Raw genomic sequence first — 26877 nt, 5'->3', positions numbered from 1 at the left:
AAATTTAGTAGGCCGAGATTACCACGTGGCATGTGTACGTGCATATGCTGACGTATCGATCAGTTGGTTGCACGAGGCAAGATACGATCAGTAGTGTACGGAGCATGTGCAAGAATACAGGATGTAGTATTCCCCTCCTCCATTGTGCTGGACAAGCCATGCGGTCAAGCAGGAAGTTAATTCTTATTTGTATTGATTGGTCAAGAGAATGTGTGGGTGGAGCTTAATATGGGAGGAGTTATGTGCCTATATAAGGAGCCTGCACTATTGTCCGGGGCTCAGAACTTGTTGTATTTTGGTGACGTTAGTCCCTCTGAGTCCCGATCGGTGATCCAATAAAGAATCTCTTCCTTCCCGAAGAAACCTGTGTCCATCTCTCTGTGCTTCGCTTCCGTCAGTTTCTCCGGTATCAATTTCACAGGGAAATTAAGGCCCTCTATATTCCTCAATATAACACGGAGTCCACAGGTTGTTGTAGAGGAAGATGTGTTCAGTCTGTGCCAACAGAGTATTGTTTAAGGCGTAGAGTGAAAAAATAGATATGGATTCAAGCCTTGTTTGTTTGGGCTACCCCTAAGGACCCATTAGTGTTCCAATTAGATTTAATTGTGCTCATTTTATACTTTTTTTGTGGGGAAAAAAATAAGAAAAGCATTTTGAAAGCCCACCATTTTGTTAATGGTTGTTGACATTTCCATTTGGCATAATAGTACACCTGGTTGGCCTTAGCTTCAAAAGGCTTACATTAAAATGCACAAGTTAAAAATAAGTTTCAGGTCTCCGGTAATAGTGAGATATGCTGAGCCCATCAGTAGGTCAATGTTTAAAATAAACATTTCTGAGTTTATTATAGCTACAAACTATGATAAAAAAAAATACATGTATTGGGTGATTTTTAGAGTGCCAAACTCATAAAGATTGGACAAGTATCTGTTAAATGGTCAGTCTACTGTCCAGGCAGAAAAGCTGCAATAGCATATCTGTGATAACATTGTCTTATCTTTGGGCTTACCTTAAACTGGTTACCCCCGCATCCAACAGCTCTGCCTCCTCTATTCCTACCTCTAGTCATACTATTACTTTAAATGGATTGCCAGTGATACTCTCAGCATATAACTGACTGGCTGGCATCCTTCCTAATCATTACAGAGGCCAGAGAGAATAAATGTGTAGGCACACCAGTTGAGCAGAGAGAAAAAAGTTCAGAGGTTAAACCTTTGGAACACAGTTTAACCCCTAAATGCAAGACTGCACAGAGCTACTGCTGCTTATAACCTCATTGAGATTAAATTGTTATAGAGTGGGAGTGTACCTTTAAGAAGGAAGTGCTTCTAGTGGCTCTGTCTCTCTGTTTTAGAAAAATTGTGTTTTCCGTGCCAGCGAAAAGGGGACGCATATAAGGACCAAAACTAATACATTAAGATATAGTGATTTTGTTAATTAGAGTGTCCTTTTAAAATTGATCAAATTTTTTTTATACATTATATAATGTATCAAAATGTTCTTGGTAAATCGACATCGAGTGCTTTGTCATACTGTCTAACTTGAATTGCAGTTAAATACAATACATTGAAAAATAAATGGTGAGTCAAAAGACTAGATACACCCAGTTATCAGTAAGACGCTAAATATTAGATTAATCTCATTATTACCATTATGTAACAGGCTGATGGATATGAGATATGTTACCCAGCCTTTAAGTTGTCATCTAATATGCATTGCCGAATACCAAACTCCTTACAGCAGTATATATATATAGGTGATTTCTGATGTTGAACTCATACTTTAGAACTCTCATTGACTATTTTAAAAGACGCACTTGCAATAAATAGCCACTAGAGGGTAGCACTTGCTAACTATGACATTAAGCGATATACTTTTTGGTAGCTAGTAGCTAGTTTGTAACATATTCGGTTTCTTACTGTGTTCCCAGTGTATTTTTCTTCTGGATCACTGTTACTCTGCTTATCTTTTTTATTTTTCTTCTTCAGGTTGTGATAGTTCAAGAGATTGTACCAGTGGACTTCCTTTTCTCCAGATCTACAGATATCAGCTAAACTGACTTGCGCTCCCCCCTGCAAGAAAAAAAAAAGTAGAATTATTGGTTCAAATTAAAAAGCTATTAAGAAAAATAATGTATTAGCGTTAGTCAAATTGTGACCTTCAACTCTGGACTACAAACTCCACAGACCTTTTCCAGCCAAAATCACTTTGGGTGATTGGAGTAGGTTAATGGTAATACAGTTATAGATACAGATCCATATTACACCGCCACAGAGTGTAATTCAATGTTGCCTCATGCAAGCACTCTGTGCACTTGTACGAGACATAATTTTCAGTTGCCTGAATATTAGTAGTGGTCATAATTCCAGATGTGCCCTGGAACCCCCCTTTGTAAAGATTCAATTGCAATTTTAAAATAGCTAGACGTTCCCCAGTAGAAGCTTCTGTTAGCTCTCCTGAACTATGACATGCAAAGCTTATTGACTGAGAATAATCCGCTGACACTCTCGAAAGATAAAGCCTTGCATTGCAGCTCTTTGCTCAGGACTTTAAAGGGACACTACAGGCACCAGAACCACTACAGCTTAATGTAGTGGTTATAGGGCAAATAACCTGTCCCTGCAGATTAGGCAGCGTAAAAAAGGCAGTGTTTACACTGCTGCCTAATGCCATCTCTAGTGGCTGTCACACAGACTGCCACTAGAGGAACTTCCTGGGTTCGGTCCTGCATAGATTGCAAGACCAACATTCATCTTCAAGTTCTGCATGGAGAGGCTGAATGCTCACAGTATACATGCATTGATTCAGTGCATTTCTATGAGGAGATACTAACTGGACCCCAAGGTCATGGACTGCAGGATAAAACCTACAAGGAAATGTTAAAGGAACTTAACATGTATGGCTTGGAGGAAAGACAAGACAGGGGGGATATGATAGAAACATTTAAATACAGAAAGGGAATCAACACGGTAAAGAAGGAGACTATATTTAAAAGAAGAAAAACTACCACAACAAGAGGACATAGGTCTTAAATTAGAGGGGGAAAGGTTTAAAAATACTTTACTGAAAGGGTAGTGGATGCATGGAATAGCCTTCCAGCTGAAGTGGTGGAGGTTAACACAGTTAAGGAGTCTAAGCATGCGTGGGATAGGCATAAGGCTATCCTAACTATAAGATAAGGCCAGGGACTAATGAAAGTATTTAGAATATTGGGCAGACTAGATGGGCCGAATGGTTCTTATCTGCCGTCACATTCTATGTTTCTATGTAGGAAGTCAAACCATTCAAAAATGATTTGACTCTCTACAATGTGTGTGGTGCAAGCGGGCAGGGCACACCTGGCAACATAAAAACTACAGTGAGATGTAATGGTATTTATGGTGCTTGTGTTTTCCTTTAATTCAATGATGGCATTTAATTTAAGGATGCCCATGATGGCATATAATAGCCATTCTTAGCCATTTTCAATTACACTATTTGGCTGTTTTTTTTTCTGCTGCAGGACAAGCACACTTGCAACTGAACATACATTTGTCATGACTTGCAGGAAGTAAAATAGATGTCTACATTTTGACTAACATGAACAGTAATCACTAATAAACACGTCTGTTTTATTTTTATCTTGACAGAGTCCCTTTAAGGTTGCCTGAAACCCACACTGTTTTCTTTCACACACTGTATACATACAGAATATAAATAAATATATAGAGACCTATAAATACATATAGAGAACCATACTTATTTTTACTAATTATCTTTAAATGTACAATAATTTTTTCCAAGCCCTTCTCAAATGTTTTTAGGAATGCTGTCCAGATTCCCCAAACTACAAAGTTAGAAATAATAATAAAAAAGGGTGACTTATTTATATTTTAAAAAGGCACAGTAGGTACAGTCAGGTCCATAAATATTGGGACATCGACACAATTCTAATCTTTTTGGCTCTATACACCAACACAATGGGTTTGATGTGCTTTAACTGCAGACTTTCAGCTTTAATTTGAGGGTATTTACATCCAAATCAGGTGAATGGTGTAGGAATTACAACAGTTTGTATATGTGCCTCCCACTTTTCAAGGGACCAAAATTAATGGGACAATAGGCTGCTCAGATGTTCCATGCCCAGGTGTGTGTTATTCCCTCATTATCCGAATTACAAGGAGCAGATAAATGGTCCAGAGTTCATTTCAAGTGTGCTATTTGCATTTGGAATCTGTTGCTGTCAACTCTCAATATGAGATCCAAAGAGCTGTCACTATCAGTGAAGCAAGCCATCAATAGGCTGAAAAAAACAAAACAAATCCATCAGAGAGATAGCAAAAACATTAGGTGTGGCCAAATCAACGGTTTGGAACATCCTTAAAAAGAAAGAATGCACCGGTGAGCTCAGCAACACCAAAAGACCCGGAAGACCACGGAAAACAACTGTGGTGGATGACCGAAGAATTCTTTCCCTGGTGAAGAAAACACCCTTCACAACAGTTGGCCAGATCAAGAACACTCTCCAGGAGGTAGGTGTATGTTGTCAAAGTCAACAATCAAGAGAATACTTCCCCAGAGTGAATACAGAGGGTTCACCACAAGATGTAAACCATTGGTGAGCCTCAAAAACAGGAAGGCCAGATTAGAGTTTGACAAACAACATCTAAAAAAGCCTTCACAGTTCTGGAACAACATCCTATGGACAGATGAGACCAATATCAACTTGTACCAGAGTGATAGGAAGAGAAGAGTATGGAGAAGGAAAGGAACTGCTCATGATCCCAAGCATACCACCTCATCAGTGAAGCATGGTGGTGGTAGTGTCATGGCGTGGGCATGTATGGCTGCCAATGGAACTGGTTTTCTTGTATTTATTGATGATGTGACTGCTGACAAAAGCAGCAGGATGAATTCTGAAGTGTTTCGGGCAATATTATCTGCTCATATTCAGCCAAATGCTTCAGAACTCATTGGACAGCGCTTCACAGTGCAGATGGACAATGACCTGAAGCATACTGCAAAAGAAGTGGATGTTATGCAATGGCCAAGTCAATCACCTGACCTGAATCCGATTGAGCATGCATTTCACTTGATGAAGACAAAACTGAAGGGAAAATGCCCCAAGAACAAGCAGGACCTGAAAACAGTTGCAGTAGAGGCCTGGCAGAGCATCACCAGGGATGAAACCCGTTGTGTGGTGATGTCTATGCGTTCCAGACTTCAGGCTGTAATTGACAGCAAAGGATTTGCAACCATGTATTAAAAAGTGAAAGTGTTACAGACACTCCACAGACGCATATTGGATTACCCTATGTTAAAATACCGAGGACGGTTCCTTCGGTATTTCTATTACGTTTACCCATTTACACGAACCCCTTGGATTATAAATTCGTGCATACGAACTTGGACCACCCGGCTCCTGGCGTGTGCCGCCACTTAACCCTGTTGACCTTGGAAACAACCGAACGGACGACCACCGGGAGGTTGCGGTTTGCGGTTAACCACAAACCTTAATTGACTATCTCAGGGTGGCCTCGTTCGTCGACCATTTTCCCCGTATCCAAACTCCCGAACGAGGACCACCTACTCCCCGGCGTGTGCCCGTAATTAGAACACTGAGGTTGCTGAGGAGGCTAATTGGTCCCTTCAGGGCGGTCAACGTTCGGTTCCCGAAGGGCTAGGACAACCAGCAAGACAGCGGTACTCGTGCAGCTGGCTATCCGTGTTTAGTTCCAGGAGTTTTGGAACCGATACCCGCTCGCCTATTCACAAGCAGAAAAGATGGCCGCCATTTCGTGTTCGGGACAACGAGACACGAAAAGACTTATATCTCAGAGACTAGCCATACCGTTCGTAAGGTCTGAGCGCTATTCGTATATCTGATGCGCTCAGACCCGAGCTATCTAACGAATGGTAGAATACAAGGGGTAGTTTGTAAAGTGTTATAAATATATATTTTATTCTGTTTTTACATGTGGTAAATGCACGTGGGATTCTGGGCACTTGGAGATAATTACATTGCCATAACCGTTGGAATCATTATCTCCAAGTTGCAGTGTATTGTCATTGGTCAACTGTATGTATTGTCCCTGTATCCCATCAGGTCCAGAGGGGGCTGTCCCTGGACCTGGACTTTTGCATAAATACCGCTAACCCTGTGCCATTAAAGCCAGTTTGTGTTTGACCTTCAAATCGCAGCCTCGACTTGTTTTGTGGGAACCAGGGTAACCTAGCTATACTAGAGCTAGTGGGATTGCTTTGTATTCACATGACTCTGGTGGTCTGCCGACCGGAATAGCGCTTCTCTCTCTCCACACTCTGGATCCAGGATATCCAAGCGGTCCAGCCTTCAGCTAGCCTGGGGGTAACCGTAACAGAAAGTTTGATTTATGACTGTTAATCTGTCCAATTACTTTTGGTCCCTTAAAAAGTGGGAGGCACATATACAAACTGTTGTAATTCCTACAGCGTTCACCTGATTTGGATGTAAATGCCCTCAAATTAAAGCTGAAAGTCTGCAGTTAAAGCTAATCTTGTTTGTTTCATTTCAAACCCATTGTGTTGGTGTATAGAGCCAAAAAGATTGGAATTGTGTCAATGTCCCAATATTTATGGACCTGACTGTATTTGCTACCGGTGGATAAGAGTGTTAGTCTTATTTACTGGCTTTTAATAATACTAATGATAACCTAACTTTTAGAACATATAACCCTTTTATAAAATGGAAAAAAAGAATAATACAAACAAAAAAATAAATCATCTTTAAACTGTTTTTATCACATTTAATTATTCTTAACATTACCAAAAAAAGTAACATGACAAACTAAAACATAAAAGTACTTAGATATAAAAAAATCTGCTGTCAGTTTTTAATCCAAGTTCAAACTAATCCTGCCAGAGAAATTCATTAATCATTAATAAAGATCTTCAAGTTAAGTAATGCAGTCCTTCTGCTTTGAACAAAATTTGTCAAACTAGAACAGACATCTAGCCGCAGCCATAGCAACAAGGGTACCCAACTTTATATTTAAAATCCAATTATATAAAAAAAAAAAAGTACAATTAAAACAAAACATATTATACATCTGCCTATGGATACCATATGTTTAACTGATCATTTAGAAAAAAACGTCCATTCAATCCTAAAAAACCTAGAGATCTGTCTATTAATGACCACTATTTTAAAATATACAATTAATACTTGATAAAGTGTAATAGTTCCATTTAGTGTATGTCCAAGGCTGGCACTCTTCAAATTCAGCGACACTATTATAAGATAAAGACATTTTTTCTTTTAAGTGGAAGGGGAATGTAATTCAGTGCATTATAATTATTATGACATATTATACGCTTACTCTAAGATTACATTTTACTGAGTCAGTCCATCATGACTGTGTTCATTTGATTTAACTCCATTTGTCTTTTGTTGGCATTATTTGCAACAGGAGTTAATGATAGATGCACAACAGCATTAATAAAGAAGTTCTCATTCTATTTTTTTCCATGAATGAGAAGCAGTCTACGGCCAACATGCATATGTCTCTGTTCATCCTCTTTTTAAAACCTATGAGAGATTACATGTTTTCATTGGAGCTCACTGCTGAAAATCTGGAAAATTGAAATCTTATAGCTTACTTCTTCCCTGGACCTCTGAGGCAAAGCACAAATTAAAGGAACAAGTGTTATGTAACCTATTTAACCCTCAAACCCCAAACCCACAGCAGAAAGCAAATACGATGAGCTTACCTTATTTCCCCTGGCACATTGGTCAGCAATCGCGACTTTGAGCCAATCAGCTTCTCCTCACAGAGATACATTAACTAAATGCATCTTTAAGCGGAATGTTCAGCGTCTCTGAGCTGAGTGTTAAGATGCTGAAGTTGGTTCTGTAATCTTTGAAGGACCAAGGCCACCAGGGGGCCCTGCGAGTGGCTGTGTGACAGCCACTGGAGGTGGCATTAGGTATTAGTTTTCTGAGATTGCAGGGACAGTCGCTTGCTCCAACACCACTAAATTAAGTGGTGGTGGTTTTGGTGCATATTTAGAGTGTTCCCTTAAAGCACAAGAAAATGTTAAGGCACACATATTTTCTGTCCTTTTTTGTGTGTTTGTTTATTATATTTGGTATTATGCAAAGGAAAAAACAAAGAGCGTGATCGTGTGCATCACTGTTAATGTGATCCATTTTGCACCCTGGCAGCCGAGAATGTCCTCTGAAGTAATTGTAATTAAGAAGGTAGAATAATTGCTGTCAGAGATCCATTTGGTAACTTGGCGAGCAGAACAAATAAATCCATAAACTAGTTTATTATTGCATTTCAGCACAGTGCTAGACAATCTAAGAACAAAGGGTTCACAATTTCAGGAACTACAATACTCAACAGGCCTAAAAGTTAGTCACCATTGCAAGCCTGTATGGTTCATTACACACTCACCAGGTTTGAATTTCTAATCACTAGGACTGCATTTTTATTTGCCAAAGGCTAAAGGGAAAGTTTAAATTTTGAGCCCCGAAGAATACATATTATAATCATAGGAGCACAGTCTACATGCTCCTCTGAAACATGAGTATTGTATTTCATTAATCTCTCTAAATTTTCACACACTTGGTGTGTCTCTTTAATACAAACCTATTTTCTCTGTATTTTGCAAAAATGTTTCATAAAAAACAGAATACAATTAAATTAGTTGAGGTAACATAAACTAAGAATATCTATTACCAAGCATTCCTCCCGATGATTAGATCGCACTGTGCACAGGTCTATTCTCAGGGTCTTCTGATGTAACGCTGCATGAGTTACCGACACCAAGAACATTTCGTTATAGGTTAGACTTTCGGATTGCTCCATGGATCTTGTCCGGAACAAGCAGCTTGTGCTTTCAGAACAAGGAAGGATTGCAACACGAACGTACCTGTGAACAAATATAAACTTGGCATTACCATTTAGACTTAAACCACAGAATAAGAACACTGCATATGTTTTCTATTCATACTGCAATAATATAAATATCTGCATTTGTTCATGTTAGTACTGTCTCCCATTCTAGAGAGAATCTAGTTCCTACAAAGCCCTTTTTGCATTTTAAAGTGTATAACTTTTGTCACTTATCAGGTTCTCGCTGTTCTAAAAGGCAGTCAGGTTATTTGTCAATGAGCCACAACATCAATGTAGTCGTGGCCATTTAGGGTATGTATTTATCCAAGAATAAGACTATTTTAAAAGCAGGGTATAATTAACAAATGTGTATACATGATAAGGATGAGACTGTGTCTACAGAGTATTTCTGCAATAAAAGATAATGAATACATGGCACTGCTTCAATTAGATATTCAGATCCAGCCCTACCTTTAGTATATATACCAGCTACATGACACCCATTACACATCAACAGCCCACATGGTACCTGCATGGCATTAAGTAACCACACCAATAACAACACCTACAATATACCACACACTCATACTGTATGATGAGTGCAGGTATTACAGAACCTATACTACAGAACAGCACCCACATGACACCCAATTTACAGACTGTGCAAACACAGACATCAATGTCACATCTTTCATCTGTTATTGTTAATTAGATGTCAGAAGGCCAGATTACAGAGGAATATAAAGTGTAACATTATATTCAGAATAGATGCTATAAGCTCACACTTGGTAGCCCACAGGGTTTTATCCCATGTCTCCGGTTTTAATTCCTAACTATGGTGATTGGGGAGATTCTCAGGTTCCCACAGTACGGAGGTCTTCTTTAATATTTCACATTGATTTAGACTTTACACTGATTTGAGAAAACCTGAGTTCCTTATTAAAGCTTTTCCAATTAATACGTCCTACCAGAAATCCCTACTTTTTTATGATGGGTTTAAATCATGTCAATTTAAGGTTTCCACAAGGAGCAAAATATTAATAAAATATAGCATGCAACATCTATGGTATGAGTAATTAACACTACTTACTTATAATCAAATTCCCAAACAACCTTTATACCTAGAGCTTAAGATCATTCATCAGTATAACTTAATCTTCTCATTTCTCTTCCCTATGTGATGATACACGGTGCACTATAATCTAATTTCACAGCAAAGGCTGCAAAGTCTGGGACATATTGCAAATGCAAGAACTTCAAATATGAGTATCTTTTTTTACTCTAACTCCATTATTTGTGCATGTACTTTTGTCATGCAAAACACATAATTTATTTTAAAAATGGGCCTGGTGTGTCCCTAACATCTTTACGATGGTAGACTTCAATCCTGTGGTCTACAGGAGCAGCAGGACATAATTTCCTCCCTTCTCTTTCAGCTCCTTTGTAGGCCTCAGATTTGGAATTACTGAGACCGCTGTGTTATAAAATCAAAAGAATTAAGTTAGGCTCAACTAGTTCATACCGAAGAACTAAGCAATTTGTGCCTCAAGATCCTCTTCTTCTTAGAAAACTAAGAGATGAGAATGTTGCGGTGTCCATAGCCCTTTAGGTCTTTCTACCCAGTTATAGTATTAACTTTCTGTGGCCACGTTTAATAGGGGGGGATGCATAAGTATGAGTACATTTGGTTTGTCCAGTAAGAACATGGACAAAGTGTCCACAAGCAGCCATGTTGAGCAAGCAAAAGTGCCACTTAACATCATCGACATTTGTCAAACATTTGCTTATACTTACACTTTCTGGTCGGGCTGTAGCGACAAAGCGGCCGTGTTATCCAGCTGTACAATGAATACTGCAAACTGCTTGTTTTTCTCATCATACCTGAAATAATGAAGAAAGCGCATTAAACATTCAAATAAAAGTATCAGCCACAGATCTGCAATTAACAGGTACAGAGAACAACCTGCATCGCCATGCATCAGCCTTCCGAAGCTGCAAATAGTTAACAGTTGTTCACAGTATTTATATTGACTAATTGACTATTGAGGACTTTTATCATGCTGTATACAAGCCTAAGGAATGCATTCACAAACTAGTGAATTGTGGGAAAATAATAAAAAGGTTTCAGGAAAAATAAAACCAAAATAGCTCAAAAGCTTCAAATCCATTTTTCATAGTTTTTGTGAATTATTTACAGAGTTATTTACTGAATTGAGCATTCAAACTGAAATTCAAATTTAAGGCCAGAGAAGATAAACAGAAAGCATAGCAGGTTTAGAAATTTTTTTCCAACTTGGACATTTTAACCTTACATTTAAAATTCACTTTAAATTCCCACTTAAGTAAATAATAACCATGTTAGTGAATTAACATCCAAATGAAAGGAATACCATAAAATATTCCCCATACGTATTTGCTGTTTTATTACCTTTAATGTATAAATAAAGTTGCCACTGTAATTTCTGTGCGTTACATATTCGTTCATTTTTCCAGGTTATAAAATAAATTTATACACCTCGGCAGATATATTTCACAGCAATGGTGTTGTAGCAACCAAATATAGAAATTGTATACATTAAATACGTGTGGAGAATGTAGTGAACAAAACATTTTTTCCAAGTGCAAAGTACAGTAAAGAGGTGTGCGTGTAGCTCTTTACACTGTATCATTAAATGTTTCCTTCAGAAGACCTTTAGGGCCTAGGTTTCACCTGTGGGAGAATTAGCATGGCATTCAGTGTTTGTTTCTAAGCCTCAATTATGTTTACACGAGACCATACTGAGTCACATGCTTTGTATTTTTATGTGGTGGCTTCTCGTGATTATTGGTTGTGGCAAAAAAACATTATACACACACCCAGGAAGCAGGATAACTTCAAGATTTACGGCCGTTGGACAGCACTCCCTTTACTTATTTCATTTATTTATTTTGTGACATCCCAAGTCAATATTTTTTGTCATGTTCATGTTGACTTTTTCATTTTTGTTTCAGAGAATTGACAGGCAAAATGCAAAAGGACCATAGAGTCCAGTCACAATAGCTCAAACCCATAGACAATTCTCAGTTATATTTATTTGCTTATGGGTCAATTAAATAACGAGACAGTTAGTTCATTGCAAAGAAAACTTATAATGCTGCAGTTTCTGTAGACTATATGCATTTTGAGAAGAGGTGATAGAGAAAGGAGAGGGGAAGAAAACTCGTGGTAATGGAATTAGGGAGAAGAGGACACTCGATAAAGGGGAAGGCAAGAGCCATGTTTTTACTTCCACCTAACTTAATTATTTAATCATGCTATATCCATAATACTGTGGAAAGACAGGAATACCCGCTCACACCTCCCAAGTGTCTCTCTTTTGGAATAGCAGTCCCTATATTGTACCTAAATACATCTGTCCCGTTTTTAAAGGAACGTCGGTAATATTGTTTTATTTGAGTGTATAAAAGAGATTTACAACAATGAACCTCACAATAATCTGTATTTAAAACATAACGGCCTATTTCTAAATTTATTTTTCAGTTACAGTCCTGGAATTGCAATACTCCAGGCCCCCACTTTTAGCCATGCCCCCTAGAATAAACATGTCCTTCCATTTGCATCCCAATTAATACCCACAATAGATTTTCAAGTGGCTATGGTGCTAGGAAATCACCCCAACAAACAAGTCATGGAACTTGTTGCTACATTCTTTATTTTCTATTAAATGTGCAGGTGCCTAGATTCCTTGCGGGAGACTGCAAGACATGCAGCAATATATTTAAGGAGGCTGACTTGCATGGCATAGGCAGCTAGTGTACGCTCTTACTTGAATAGCAAAACGGGGAGGCAGTGTTTCTCCAAATAACCTCTAAGTGAAAATGTCCAGGCTCTGGACACTGAATAGAAAAAAAAAGGCATCTTCCTAGGTTGCCAACTCAGTAACCACTGTAATGAACTAACAATCGTATGGTTCTTGGAGTGTCCCTTTAAGGAATGGGATCTCAAATGGATTCATACTTTCCTTTCAGTGATATTGTGTTTAATATCTGTTCATGTAGATACTAATTTGAATAGCATGCTATCCTTTTTACTGTGTTATCCTTGAAATGCTGGCTTTTAACAAGCCAACATAACTTACAGTATTGAATACCTACGTGGCCTTGTCATGTTCTACAGATATAATGCAAACACACATTTTCAATATCTGTGAAACTCCCTAACCTGCAAAGTATAATGCAAATCATTATTTCCCTCTTATACAACAACAGGTCTAAATCTAAAAGGATTTCATGTTCATATATTGGACACTGTCAAGGCAAAGAACCCAGACTAAAGCTCTTAGCAAACTTTTCATTATTCTGAAGACACACAGCCACACCATCAGGCAATATTTTATCAATGCCTGTCCTTATGATATCAGAATAAAATATACATTAAATATTAAGCATTAGTAAATAAAAAAGACATGTAAACTGCTAGTGCCATTGATGTTATCCTTACTTCATCCCAATTTTAACTTTAGCTGTACCAACAGCCTCCGAATCTTCAACATCATCTTCTGGATTTTCCAGCAATAGTCTAAAATCATAAACAAAAGTGGAAACATTACTCTTAAAAAGAAATTGCAAGAAATTCCACAGTGCTACCAACATATGAAAAAAGGAAACCAAAACCTTGTTTGACAGATAAAACAAGAATGAAAATAGTTTTAAATGAGTTTCCAGCATTTTTAGCTTTCAAAGGCTATAGGGGCAGAATAACCACTATAGTTTAGTTCATTGTATCAAGGAAAATGCCATAGGCCTCCATATCTTCAGCTTTTTGTCAAACAGTTTTCATGCAGTTTGAAAAACAAAATGGGGCTCTCCAGGCACCTGAAGCCCGGACCCTTTTCAGCAGTTGGTCTATAACAGACACAAATGTCTGCATTTGCCTATGCAACTTTGTATGGCGTTAGGAGTGGGTTAGCAGAGATTCATCACAGCAAAGACAGACTACACAAACATGGCTTCCTTGCACATACTGTTGCTTCTTTGAACAGAGCATACTCTCTACGTTGTTTTCCCTATGTACTTTAACAAAGAATGTGTACAGAATACACAAGCAAGTAAAGAAATATTTACACAATTCTTGTTCTCCTATTAAGTGGGGCGAGTGTAGATTACCCAAAATTGTGCTTGCCTTAAAGAAGTTGAAAAGGGGCTGCAGATTTGTAAAAATAGGGCAGACAGACTGTCATATGTTGTTCAAGGCTCGTCAGGAAGGTTAGAAAGGATTGTGCTTTGTGAAAGGGTGGTTAGAAACATGTAGACAGTCTATAACAGGGATGCCCAAAAGGTTACATGGTTATATAGCTGAAAAGAGACTTGGGTCCATCAAGTTCAGCGTTCCTCACATGTGTATTTTGCTGTTGATCCAAAAGAAAACACATCTAATTTTGCAACAAACTAGGAAAAAAAACTAGGAAAAAAAATCCGTCTTGACCCCAGAATGGCAGTCAGATTTATCCTTGGACCAAGAAGCTATTACCCTACATTGAAAAATGATATCCTTGAATATTCTGTTTTTGCAAGTATGTAACTAGTTGCTGTTTGAACATATGTATGGACTCTAATAAAACCACATCTTCAGGCAGAGAATTCCACATCCTTACATATCCTACAGATCCCCAGATGTTGTAGAACTACAACTCCCATGATGCCTTTAGAGTGACAAAGCATCACGGAAGTTGTAGTTTTAAAACTTCTGGGGATCTACCTTTTGGGCACCCCTGGTCTATAATAATAAGGGAACAAAGATTAAACCCAGAGGGAAGAGGATGGAAGTAACTCTAATGGGCTAGAGTGGTTTAAGGAAAGCATATGGTTATGGAGGAAGAAATATGGCTTAGGTATGAGCGTGAACTGTATTTATACCTGTATTGATCAGTAAAGCACTAACAAACAGAGGCCATGAGCATTTAATGCTAGTTACTATTTTATGATACCTTTGTGTTGTTGGCTCATAGACTCCACTGTCTCCAGCTACTGATTCATCTGACACGGCTGCTGATACACCCGTTGCTTTCAGACCGGTCACGCCAAGGCAGTTTAATCCTATTGCAAAATACAATTAAAACAATATATTTAACATTGCACACTTTATTACTTTTATATCATGCTAATTTGCTAAATAAGCACAAAAAAAATCATCTTTCTACGTGGATCAATGCTTAGGTATCGATCTCTGGAAATTATCAGCGAATAAGCTCGATGAGGTCAATATTGCTGATCTAGCTGAGCAATGAATGAGGTTCATGTGATAAATGCTGAATAATCTTTACTATAAAAAGAAAATGAGCATAGTTTGTGAGCAAGGGGCAACATCATAACTAGAGGTAGGTTGGTGACTTAAGACATAGTGGTGCAAACAAATGGCCTGAAACTCACACTGTGATTGGTCTGACTCACACAATGTATACTGTGTTGCAAGGTGTGACATCATATATCTCTGTACAGATCTGTATATGCTTAAAAGGGACACTGTAGGCACTATAATAATCTCATTGACTTGGTTATAGTGCCTGGTGTCCCCTGTCACTGTCCCTGCAGTCAGTCAGTCAGGGTCCCTGGATTCCCATAGATTTGCCGCCATTTGAGGTGTGGCTAAGGTAGAGATTATACACTTTCTTCTTGCCATACCAATTTTTACTTGAATGGGTGCTGTGATAGGCTGAAAACAGTCAGCTGACACTTTCATCCAATCACAGCCACCCATTGCACAGGGGGATGAGCTGCTGAGAACTCTCATATAGCATTAAAACATTAAAATGGTTTAACACTAAATGTAGGATGGTACTAGGGGACTCCAAACACTCAATGCGATGAAGCAGTTACAGTGCCTACAGTGTCCCTTTAAGAGATGCAGCCTCTGAGCTGAGCTAGAAATTGCCCTGCACAATTCCCACATACTGCCTCACTATTTTTTCTACATCATAAAGAGATCCAACAGAAAAATGAGAAATATAGAAATTTGATGTACATTTATAATGTTAAAACTGATAAGCTATTACTATATCTTTATTTTCCAACACCATCTATCAACAGGCTCTGACGTGGAGTGAGCTCTGAAGTGAAGGACTGTACATAAACATGATGCCGTAAATTGAGATTATAGCAAATGTTTTTATCCACCTGCTATAGAGGGTTATTTCTAACTTTGATAAGTTAGAACAAAGTTATGATAAACCAAAACAGAAAATAATTAGTATGTTATTTTTGACTTAAATCATATCAATTGATTTAATTAATAACTAAAAGGAAACATATATGGGCAGTCAAATATTGTATCAGCGTAATGCTATGAATTTACCTTGTCCTGCGGGTTTGTTTTCAGATTCGAATGGGTAGCTCTTTCCACCAGCTAAGCCAAGTTCAGAAAAATGCATGTTAAGGTCAATATCATCAAAGTCAGTGTTGCTGAGGAACACATCTCCAGTTAAAAATGGGTCTGTTACAAGAGGGGAGCAAGGAGGAGAGGGAGACGACAGTGATGACCTTGGGGACAATGATGTCATGGATTTAGGTGTACCAGATAAGGATCTCAAAGCCTGGATGCGGTTTGATGAGTCAATTCTTTGAGATTTAACCACCTCGTTTTCATGAATGGTGGTGATACACCCTGATGGCCTATAACCAACTGCTCCTTCCTGAAGCAAAAAGTCTACTTTGTTCTGGTATTCTGAGTCTAACTGTTCCAGTTGTTCGTGGTAGAGATCAGTGTAGCTGGTAGATGTTGAGGAGTCCTGGCTGGATGTAACTAGAGATCCTCGACTGGATGCCAGTGATCCTGGACTGCTGCCTGATGAAAGAGACTGCGTGCTGGCGGATAGGCTGAGAAGATCAAATGGAACATTTTAAATTGTGATTGATTTTAGTTTCTTTTTGTCATTATTGCGAAAAATACTTATTTTGTTAATTTATATAAAAAAAAAAAACTACCTACAAATTTGATGTTCGTTTGTATTGAAAACTAATAGGGAGCAATAGTAAAGGAAAATAAATATTAGTAGTCAAATTAAAGGGACACGTTAGGCACTATAAACATTTAATCTAATTAAATTAGTACCTACCTGCCCCTGACACCGTCCCTCTATTCAGTGTTAAATCATTTTTGCAGTCTAACACTTACTAAGGGTCACTGACTTCCCATAGCCACGCCACTACTGGACTGCTTTCTCATTAGCACAAGCAGAACAGATGGGATCGGCTTCTGGAGACTCTTGTTTAGCATTAAAACATTAAACAGTTTAATGGTGAACATTTTAACAGTTTATTGCTGAATTGAAGACTACAGGGGACTACAGACACTATAACCACTTCCATGAGATGAAGCAGTTAACCACTTCCATGAGATGAAGTGTTAAATCATTTTTGCAGTCTAACACTTACTAAGGGTCACTGACTTCCCATAGCCACGCCACTACTGGACTGCTTTCTCATTAGCACAAGCAGAACAGATGGGATCGGCTTCTGGAGACTCTTGTTTAGCATTAAAACATTAAACAGTTTAATGGTGAACATTTTAACAGTTTATTGCTGAATTGAAGACTACAGGGGACTACAGACACTATAACCACTTCCATGAGATGAAGCAGTTATCGTGCCTACAGTGTCCTTTTAAATAAAAAAAAACAAAACTATGTTAATGTCAATGAAAAAGCAAAAGTTTTACATACAGAGCGAACAAAAAGGTAACAAACAGTTGGATTTGGCATGGCTGCTCTGATTTGCATTTAATTGTATAAATGTATTGTAAATGGCTATTTACAATGCATAAAAAGGGTCACACAATGCATTTGTACAGGTGCAAATCATTTCTGCATTAATAAAGTTAACATTTGAAAAATGTCAACTGCAAAACCATAATATATTTGAATATGAACATATTAAATATGAATATATTTAATCTGGCTACAATTATGTAATGGCTTTTCATCTATTGTGGAAGAAACATGGATGGTGTTAGAGCAAGGGTTGACAATTAATTTTTCCCATGGAACCCTTTGACATAGTATATCAACATCTTGGAACCCCCCCTTCACCCCACCGGTAAAAAGAAATTGTAAAAAAATTGCGCCGTTTTTTGTATGTGCAGGTGTGTGTCTGTGTGTCATGGTGTGTGTCAATGTGTATCTGTGTGTGTGTATGAATCTGACACACAGATACACACACCCACTGGCACATAGTGGCAAACAGATACACACATTGACAAACAGATACACACACCTTGACACACAGTCAGTGGTGTACATACCAGGGTCGCCACTCCTGCGACCCGGTATGTAGCCACTGGGCCAGCCTCTTCTCCTGGGGGGCCCTGGAGCCGGCCACCTCAGGGCCCCCCTCGGCTGGCCCTGCTGTCACCCCACGGCTGGTCCTGTGGGCGCGCAAGGGAGCACTCTCCCCTAAGTGCTTCCTCTTCAGCTCCCTCACGCACCGCACTGATACTGGAGCCGGAAGATGACGTGTGAGTGTGTGTGTTCGAGTGTTTGTGTCTGCTAGTGAGTGTCAGTGAGTGAGTGTGTCTGTTGAGTGTGTGTCTGCTAGTGAGTGTCAGTGAGTGTGTTACTGTGTGTGTCTGTTACTGAGTGTGTTTGTGTGTGTGTTAGTGTGTGTGTTAGAGTGTGTGTGTCTGCTAGTGTCAGTGAGTGAGTGTGTCTGTTGAGTGTGTGTCTGCTAGTGAGTGTCAGTGAGTGTGTTACTGTGTGTGTCTGTTACTGAGTGTGTTTGTGTGTGTGTTAGTGAGTCTGTTTGATGTCTGTTAGTGAGTGTGTGTTTGTCAGTGAGAGTGTATGTTTTGTAAGTGAGTGTGTATGTATGTCTGTCGCTGAGTGTGTCTCTGTCAGTAAATGTGTGTGTCTGTGTCACAGCTAGTGTGTATGCGTCTGTTCATGAGAGTGTGTGTGTGTGTGTCTTCAGCACTTACCTTTCTCCAGCGCCGGACTCCCTTGGCGCAGGGGATCCCTCCGCCTCTCAGCTCCGAGCCGCACACGCATTCAAACCGCCCACAGGAAAGCATTACTCAATGCTTTTCTATGGACGTTCAGTGTCTTAGAATCGCGGAAGCGCCTCTAGCGGTTGTCAGTGAGACAGCCACTAGAGGCTGGATTAACCCTCAGTGAAACATAGCAGTTTCTCTGAAACTGCTATGTTTTCAGCCGCAGGGTTAAAACTAGAGGGACCTGACACCCAGACCACTTCAGTGGTCCTTTAAGTGTGTGTGCATCTGCATGCACTGGCGTACATACCGCGGTCGCAGCCCTGCGACTAGGTGCCCGCCGCAATGTGTTGCGGACCCGGCCCGCCAGAGTAAGCGGGGGGGGGGGGGGGGGGAGGGCACGGATCAATTTTCGCACCGGAGCCCCATGGGTCATGTGTACGCCCCATGGGTCATGTGTCCATGGGTCATGGGTCATGTGTACGCCCCATGGGCCCCATGGGTCATGTGTCAGTGTGTGTGTATGTATCTGTGTGTCAAAGTGTGTGTATCTGTGTTTGTATGTTCCGATGTGTGTCTGTGTATCGAGGTGAGTGTATCTGTGTTTGTATGTCCCAGTGTGTGTATCTGTGTATCAGTGTGTATGAATAAGACACACAGATACACACACACTGGCACATAGTAGCATACATATACACACACCTTAAAAAACAGTGTGTATCTGTGTGTGAATGTATCTGTGTGTAAAGGTGTGTGTATCTATGTGTCAAATTGTGTGTACCTGTGTTTGTATGTGCCGTTGTGTGTCAAGGTGTATGTATCTGTGTTTGTATGTGCCAATATGTGTATCTGTGTGTGTGTGTATCTGTGGGCGTGTGTGTGTATCTGGCACACAGATACACACACTGACATACAGAAACACACACCCTGACACACAGATACACAAACTCAGATGCACACTGTGACACATACACACATCTTGACCCACAGATACACACACTGGCACATACACACATTGACACATACACACAATGACACACTCAGATACACACATAGACACATACAAACACACTGATATACACTGGCATACACACACACACACACACACACACCAATACACACATACTGACATACACACACACACACACACACTCAGATACACAGTGACACATACACATACACTGACACACACACACTCTTTGACAGACACACATACACTCTCACTGACAAACACACATACTCTTTGACAGACACACATACAAACACATATACACTCTCACTGACAAGCACACATACATTGTCACTGACAAACACATACACACACATACGCTCTCACTGACAAACGCACATACAAACTCCTTAACAGACACACACACAATTTTTTTTTTTATTTCACTCCAACCAGCCTCCCTACCTTTGGTAGTGCTGGCATGGAGTCTCCATTCCCCTGGGGCCCAGTGGGGCTGCTGGGCTGAGCGGCTGGCGTGCAGTCCCTGGGGTACAGTGGGGCTGCTGGGCTGAGCGGCTGGCGTGCAGTCCCTGGAGTCCAGTGGGGCTGCTGGGCTGAGTGGGTGGCATGCGGGCGGCGAAGGAGTAGTTATCTTCCTGCTCAGCTCCCTCGTGCGCCTCTTAGTGATGCCGGAGCCGGAGTGACGTCATATTCCGTCTCTGGCATCACTGATGTGCGCACCGCAATAATTGAGGCAGACGGCGAAGGAGCACTCTACCCTGCTCAGCTCCCTCGCAGCCCGCCTCAATTATCGCAGTGGAGATTTTGTTTCCCGAAATTTTGGCGGAACCCCATTTGTGAACACCAATTGGGAAATGCTGTGTTAGAGTATTGTAGTTGAATATTGTGATACATTCACAACAGATTATACAATGCACGGTGCAGTTCCAGAATAATATTCAGCAAACTGTACTTCCATAACAAACATACCTCTTTAGTTGAGTGTGCAGAGTTGCAATTAACCTCGCTGTCTCCTCCAGTTCTCTGACCAACTGATTCCTTTTACTGGTCATCTTCAACCTAAAAAGGTGAATATATATATTTAGATACTCTTGTCAAAGAAAAATAAACTTACATGGTCTTTATCTCTGTTTCAATCAGCAATCAATCATGAAATCAAAACAATTGTGTACTCTTGGACAAAAGTTTACTCAATGCATTGATAGGTGTCATTTGGTGATAATAAAGTTAAAATATACAATAGTAGTGTGGTGTGGCATTTTAGGGAAATAGCAAACCAATGTCCATCATTACACTGTGGTTTGAAGGACTGCTATCTCCAAGTTAGTAGTCAAGATTAGAGAGTCTACAGCAGGCTTCCTCAAACTCCGGCCCTCCAGATGTTGCTGAACTACAACTCCCATGATTCTAAGAATGAAATAGATAGGCTGAGAATCATGGGAGTTGTAGTTCAGCAACATCTGGAGGGCCGGAGTTTGGGGAAGCCTGGTCTACAGGTTCAACAGGGTAGGTACTTTAAAGGACCACTCTAGGCACCCAGACGACTTCAGCTTAATGAAGTGGTCTGGGTGCCAGGTACCTCTAGGATTAACCCTTTTTTTAATAAACATAGCAGTTTCAGAGAAACTGCTATGTTTATAATGAGGGTTAATCCAGCCTCTAAATCCTCTAGTGGCTGTCTCATTGACAGCCGCTAGAGGCGCTTGCGTGCTTCTCACTGTGAAAATCACAGTGAGAGCACGCAAGCGTCCATAGGAAAGCATTGTAAATGCTTTCCTATGCGACCGGCTGAATGCGAGCGCGGCTCCTGCCGCACATGCGCATTCAGCCGATGACGTCGCGATCAAGATGGAGAGGAGGAGGAAAGCTCCCCGCCCGGCGCTGGAAAAAGAGGTAAGTTTAACCCCTTCCTCTCTCCAGAGCCCGGCGGGAGGGGGTCCCTGAGGGTGGGGGCACCCTCAGGGTACTCTAGTGCCAGGAAAACGAGTATGTTTTCCTGGCACTAGAGCGGTCCTTTAACCAGGATGTACTAAAAACAGGGACACAAAAATAAAATACAATGTTACAATGTTTTGTCGCAAAGCCCTAGTCACGTATGACTAATATTTTGAGCCGAAACGTTTATTGATGACTCAGGTTTTGAGCTGAGACATTGTATTTTTATTGAAGACTAAGGTTTTGAGCCGAAACGTTGTATTTTTATTTCTGTGTTCCATTTTTCTCATAAATACTGTTTGAAATACCTACCCTGTTGTACCTGTGGACTCTCTACTTTTAAAATCAGAATGTACAAATCCTGAGGTTTGGTGCACCCTTCGTGGATGAAATGTTACCATATGGGCTACTAGTGTAAGAATGGGCAGGAGGTAGGTAGGATGTGGGTTACAATAGTGTAACCCAACAGACAGCAAGATTGTGGCACTGTTGGCCCTTCAAAATGTAACTAATGCCTCCTAAAGCAATTAAATATAACTAAAAAGATATACTGACAGTAAAAATACATACTATTGCTTAAAGGAACACTATAGGGTCAGGAAAACAAACATGTATTTCTGACCCTATAATGTTAACCCCTTAAGGACACATGACGGAAATATTCTGTCATGATTCCCTTTTATTCCAGAAGTTGTGTCCTTAAGGGGTTAAAAGCACCATCTGAGCCCCAATAAAAATATAGTAAAATTATTACTTTATTCCAGTCTGTTGCTGGCTCTGCCACTGATCTGCCTGCTTGGCTGACATCATCAGAAGTGTTGATCAAAAGCCAATCACAATGCTTTCCTGTAGGATTGTCGGAGACTGTCAAGGAGGCAGATCATGGGCAGAACCAGCACAAGCCAAACACAGCCCTTGCCAATCAGCATCTTCTCATAGAGACACATTAAATCAATGCATCTCTATGATGAAAGTTTAGTGTCTCCACACTGTGCAGCACTGCCCAAGGAAGAACCTCTAGTAGCCATCTGAGGAATGGCCAGTGGAGGTATCCCTAGGCTGTAATGTAAACGCTGCATTTTCTCTGAAAAGACAGTATTTGCTGCAAAAGGCCTAAAGGAAATGATTATACTTACCAGAACAAATACAATACGCTGTAGTTGTTCTGGTGACCATAGTGTGCCTTTAAATAAATCACTTTAAATTGAATTACATGTTTGAGACTCCCCACCTTGCTGAAATGCTCCTTTCTTTTAATACTGTTTAATACTGTTTGCTAAATTTGTCTCAAGCCCTATTGGGTATACATGGTGTCTGATATCACCAGCGTGGAAAAAAAAATACCGGTAGCTCTGACATTAAATAGCTCATTATACAGCTTGATGAGAAAAAACACAGAAAATAAATATTTAAATAGGTAAAAGGACCATGTGATACTTTACTTTTTAAATGTATTTTAAGTAGGGTTTCCAAAAATCTAGAATAAGCCTTTTTTTAATGTGCCTCTATAATCAGGCAGGATCTTTGTGTTACTCTCTGTAATTTGTAGCTAAATAGCCTGTTTAATTGTTACATCATATCCACAGGTTTCACCTATTGTCAAGAAGGTGAAAAATATCTCGAATTGATATGGAAAGGAGCCAAAGTCATTATGTCTGGCATTGTGCTTGATGTGAACACACGGGATATAGAGATAATGTCCAACATGAAATATAGCACTTTAAACAACAAAGGACCCAAAGCAGATTTAAAGAGTGCTACACAGAAGAACAAAATGAGATCCTGTTCAGTGTTGGACAGATGCATGCAATGTGTGTTCCAAAAGATAACCTATCTATACTCTGAAACAAAAGTATTGTTTTACTGCCTAGAAGAACCACCGACTGGGGTTTACATTTCATAATTACACGGTAAATGATAAGGCTGATTTGGAGAAAGAAACTAAAATAAAGATAAAAGGGATAGCAAGCTAACACCATTCATGTGTAAATAATTGTAGAATACAATTATGAAGATGCACTCACTGTAGGAAACAAACGAAATGAGAAGTATGAATTCAAAATACGGATGTAATGTAAACAACGAGATTAGAGAAATAAGGTCCAAAATTAGAACACTAAGTGACCTCATATAGTGACTTTCGTTATGCTGAAAGCACAGAGATCTGATGTTTAGACAAACATGAAAACTAGCTAAATGACAAATAATTTAGGCAAATGGATCAGATTATGGCACATCTGCACTACATAAAGCACTTAGGAGGTAAACTGTATTACAGAAGCCATGAGAACAACAGATAAAAGAACTTTGGGTTTATGATCTCAGATGAGTTAACGTTAGAAGGGAAATTGAAACTATGAGCACCATAACTATTTAGCATTTAAAGAAATTGCTGCAGCCATAATACAATCCTGGGAGCTGTGAAATTGACTTTTGAAAATGCTATTCATATGTTGCGCACAATTTAGATATAATAATAGTGACGCATTCATGGTTAGTCGCTCTGTAAACTGCTGAACACTGAAACTGCAGTATGGAAGCTATCAGTTTATACAGCAGTTACATGTATTGTGATTGATAAGTGGGACTGTGGCTGGCGGATAAAGTACTTAATCTGCAGCGATTTATAAAACAACATCAGAACCCTCAGTCCACAATGAAGAAAAACTACCACAACAAGAGTCTTAAATTAGAGGGGCAAATGTTTAAAAATAAAACCAGGAAGTATTACTTTACTGAGAGGGTAGTGGATGCATGGAATAGCCTTCCAGCTGAAGAGGTTAACACAGTAAAGGAGTTTAAGCATGCGTGGGATAGGCATAAGGCTATCCTAACTATAAGATAAGGCCAGGGACTAATGAGAGTATTTAAAAATTGGGCAGACTAGATGGGCCGAATGGAAAGAATTTTCCTGGTGAGGGAGTGGACTGTCTGAAGCTGCAGTCAGCTAATCTAAACAGTCCAGCTTCAGGATCTTAAAAGGTAAGTATGAATGCAGGCAGGGCTGCCAAGGCCTTGGGGCTGCACCAATGAGAGGAGGGCACCAGTGAAACCCTGTATCGTTGGTGGTATAGCAGAAGTGCTTGTGTGTGAAGGAGAATAGCTCATTAACCTTCTCATCTGACACCCGCAGCGGAAGGTCCTCTCTTTCCTACAGGCATACAAATTGCAGGACAGCATGAAGATGGCGTCAGCATCATAACTCCATGCAACCTCCTGTACCTCCGTCTGCAGGTTGTGACTGGAGTACAAGTGAGCATTGGAGAATAAGTGACAGATGGGGAGTGCGGTGAGGACTCTGTGAAGCAGGAGGACAGAAGAGCAGAACATTGATTGAAGGGGGAAGAGAAGAAAGGAGCAAGTAGGGGGTGAAAATAGAACAGGTTTACAAGTGGTTCTGTAAATCCAGCCCTGAATGCAAGCCAAATACAGACAGAAATAAAATGTGTGATGGAGCAGTGTATCTAACACATAAACAATATGGATAGTGAGTGAACAAGCTGCCGGTACCTGGTGGTTCCTCAGTTTGTGTCAAACCATTTGATTATTATTACTATTATTTTAACTTATAAAGTCCTCAGTGCTGTACAATGGATGGATTAACATAAAATATTTGCACGCACAGGAACAAATGGGGTTGAGGGCCCTGCTCAAACCATCTTACTTTCTAGAGGAATTACCAGAAGATGGTGCCAATAAATAATACTGTTGCATACTGTAATGGTTATGATTATGCTTACAATACCCTTTCAACATACCTCCCAACATCAGCCATCCCAGAGTCGGGACCCTGATGGGAGTGAAGGGAATGGACCAGTGATGCGATGGCCCATGCGTCCACCAAATTGCTAGCAGGTCCATCCCACTGAGGGCTGACCCTGCAGGGAGCACTGTTTCAGTGCTAGTGCCCTAAACATAGTGCAAGCTTGTCTACTGATACGCTTGTGCTATGATTGTTGAAGACAGTTTCCTGGGTTTCTCTTGCCTCTATGAACCACTGTTATTGAATATCATTATACCTGCTTATATCTGGCCAGTGATCTAGTCTTACTTATGATAGAAGATGTAAAAAAAAAAAAGACATTGATAAAAAAAAAAAAAGTATCAAAATTGGAGTTTGTATGCCTTACTTTAATAATGATATTAGTTGATGGTGCTCTGTTAGTATTATTATTGTAAAGCACCAAAGCTTTCTGCAGAACTCTACCAGTGGACGATATGCAAACGTAGATTCAACAAGGCAATTTGACATGATCATGAGACATGAGAGCACTGTTCAAGTGCGCTTACAATCCGTTGAAGGGGAAACATCATTCAAATGGAGATATACAGAAAAAGATCTTCAATTCAGCGAAAGTACAAAACTGTTGAGTCAGCAATTCTAGTTAGGTTTTGCAACTGGGTTGTTAACTCGTCACAATTTGCGGGGTTATTAACTAAGGGGTAAATTGTCAGGGATTCAAAGAGAATTCATACAGGGTTATTCACTAAAGAGATAATCCGAAGTGAATTCAATTTAATGCCAGAGTATCCAAACTAAAAGTTTACCTAACGTAGTGGATTTCAAATTTAAGGTAAAAAACAAACAAATTGGAAGACATTTATATCTATTCTCATTTTAGAAAATAACTCTGATAGTGATAATGAAAATTTCAGGCCAAGTTGATTTCACAACAATTTGTCCTCTAGTGTATAACCCTGTCTCTGCTTAGTGAATATACCCTTAAGACAGATCACATTCACTTATTTTGAACACCTTTCATGACCTACACCCTCCAAGAGTAGAGCAGTCTGCCAGACGAGACTGGTACTGCCTTGTGCTATGCCATTTCTAATCTATATGTCTATCTTTGAAGGTCTGGTGTGCATCAAGGCAAAATACTTGGCCTTGTGTTTACATAATAATTTCCTGACTTCTGGAAAATTGGAAAAAAGTAATCTATGTATAGTTTATATACCTGTCAAATTCTTCAGATTCTATAGGATGAGTACCTACTTCCTTTAATCACTGATAATATGGTCCAGTAGTTATGAAACCACAACAGGGATATATGTTTGCTTTCCTGTAATTTACCTTTTCCAGACTCTTTTGATGTTTAATTCTACAAAGCAGAAGTATCTTGGGGAAAGTTATTTTGTTCTTTTGTTAGAGA

General features: G+C 39.7%; 1 protein-coding gene across 1 annotated transcript in view; it reads right to left on the bottom strand.

Moving 5' to 3' along the window:
* The window catches only part of WWC1 (WW and C2 domain containing 1), a 227517-nt gene that overhangs the window by 27902 nt on the left and 172738 nt on the right, over positions 1-26877 (bottom strand). Inside the window, exons 10-16 of the mRNA XM_063447439.1 lie at positions 20759-20848; positions 16192-16712; positions 14828-14936; positions 13342-13419; positions 10656-10742; positions 8706-8898; positions 1923-2075 (exon numbers count right to left, since the gene is read on the bottom strand). Of these exons, the coding sequence (XP_063303509.1) occupies positions 1923-2075; positions 8706-8898; positions 10656-10742; positions 13342-13419; positions 14828-14936; positions 16192-16712; positions 20759-20848 (1231 nt within the window). The remainder of the gene's footprint in view (positions 1-1922; positions 2076-8705; positions 8899-10655; positions 10743-13341; positions 13420-14827; positions 14937-16191; positions 16713-20758; positions 20849-26877) is intronic.

The sequence above is a fragment of the Pelobates fuscus genome, chromosome 3 (genome assembly GCF_036172605.1).
Source record: "Pelobates fuscus isolate aPelFus1 chromosome 3, aPelFus1.pri, whole genome shotgun sequence".
Lineage (NCBI taxonomy): Eukaryota > Metazoa > Chordata > Amphibia > Anura > Pelobatidae > Pelobates > Pelobates fuscus.
Note: the sequence above shows the minus strand (reverse complement) of the source record. Positions and strands in the feature narration are given on the sequence as shown.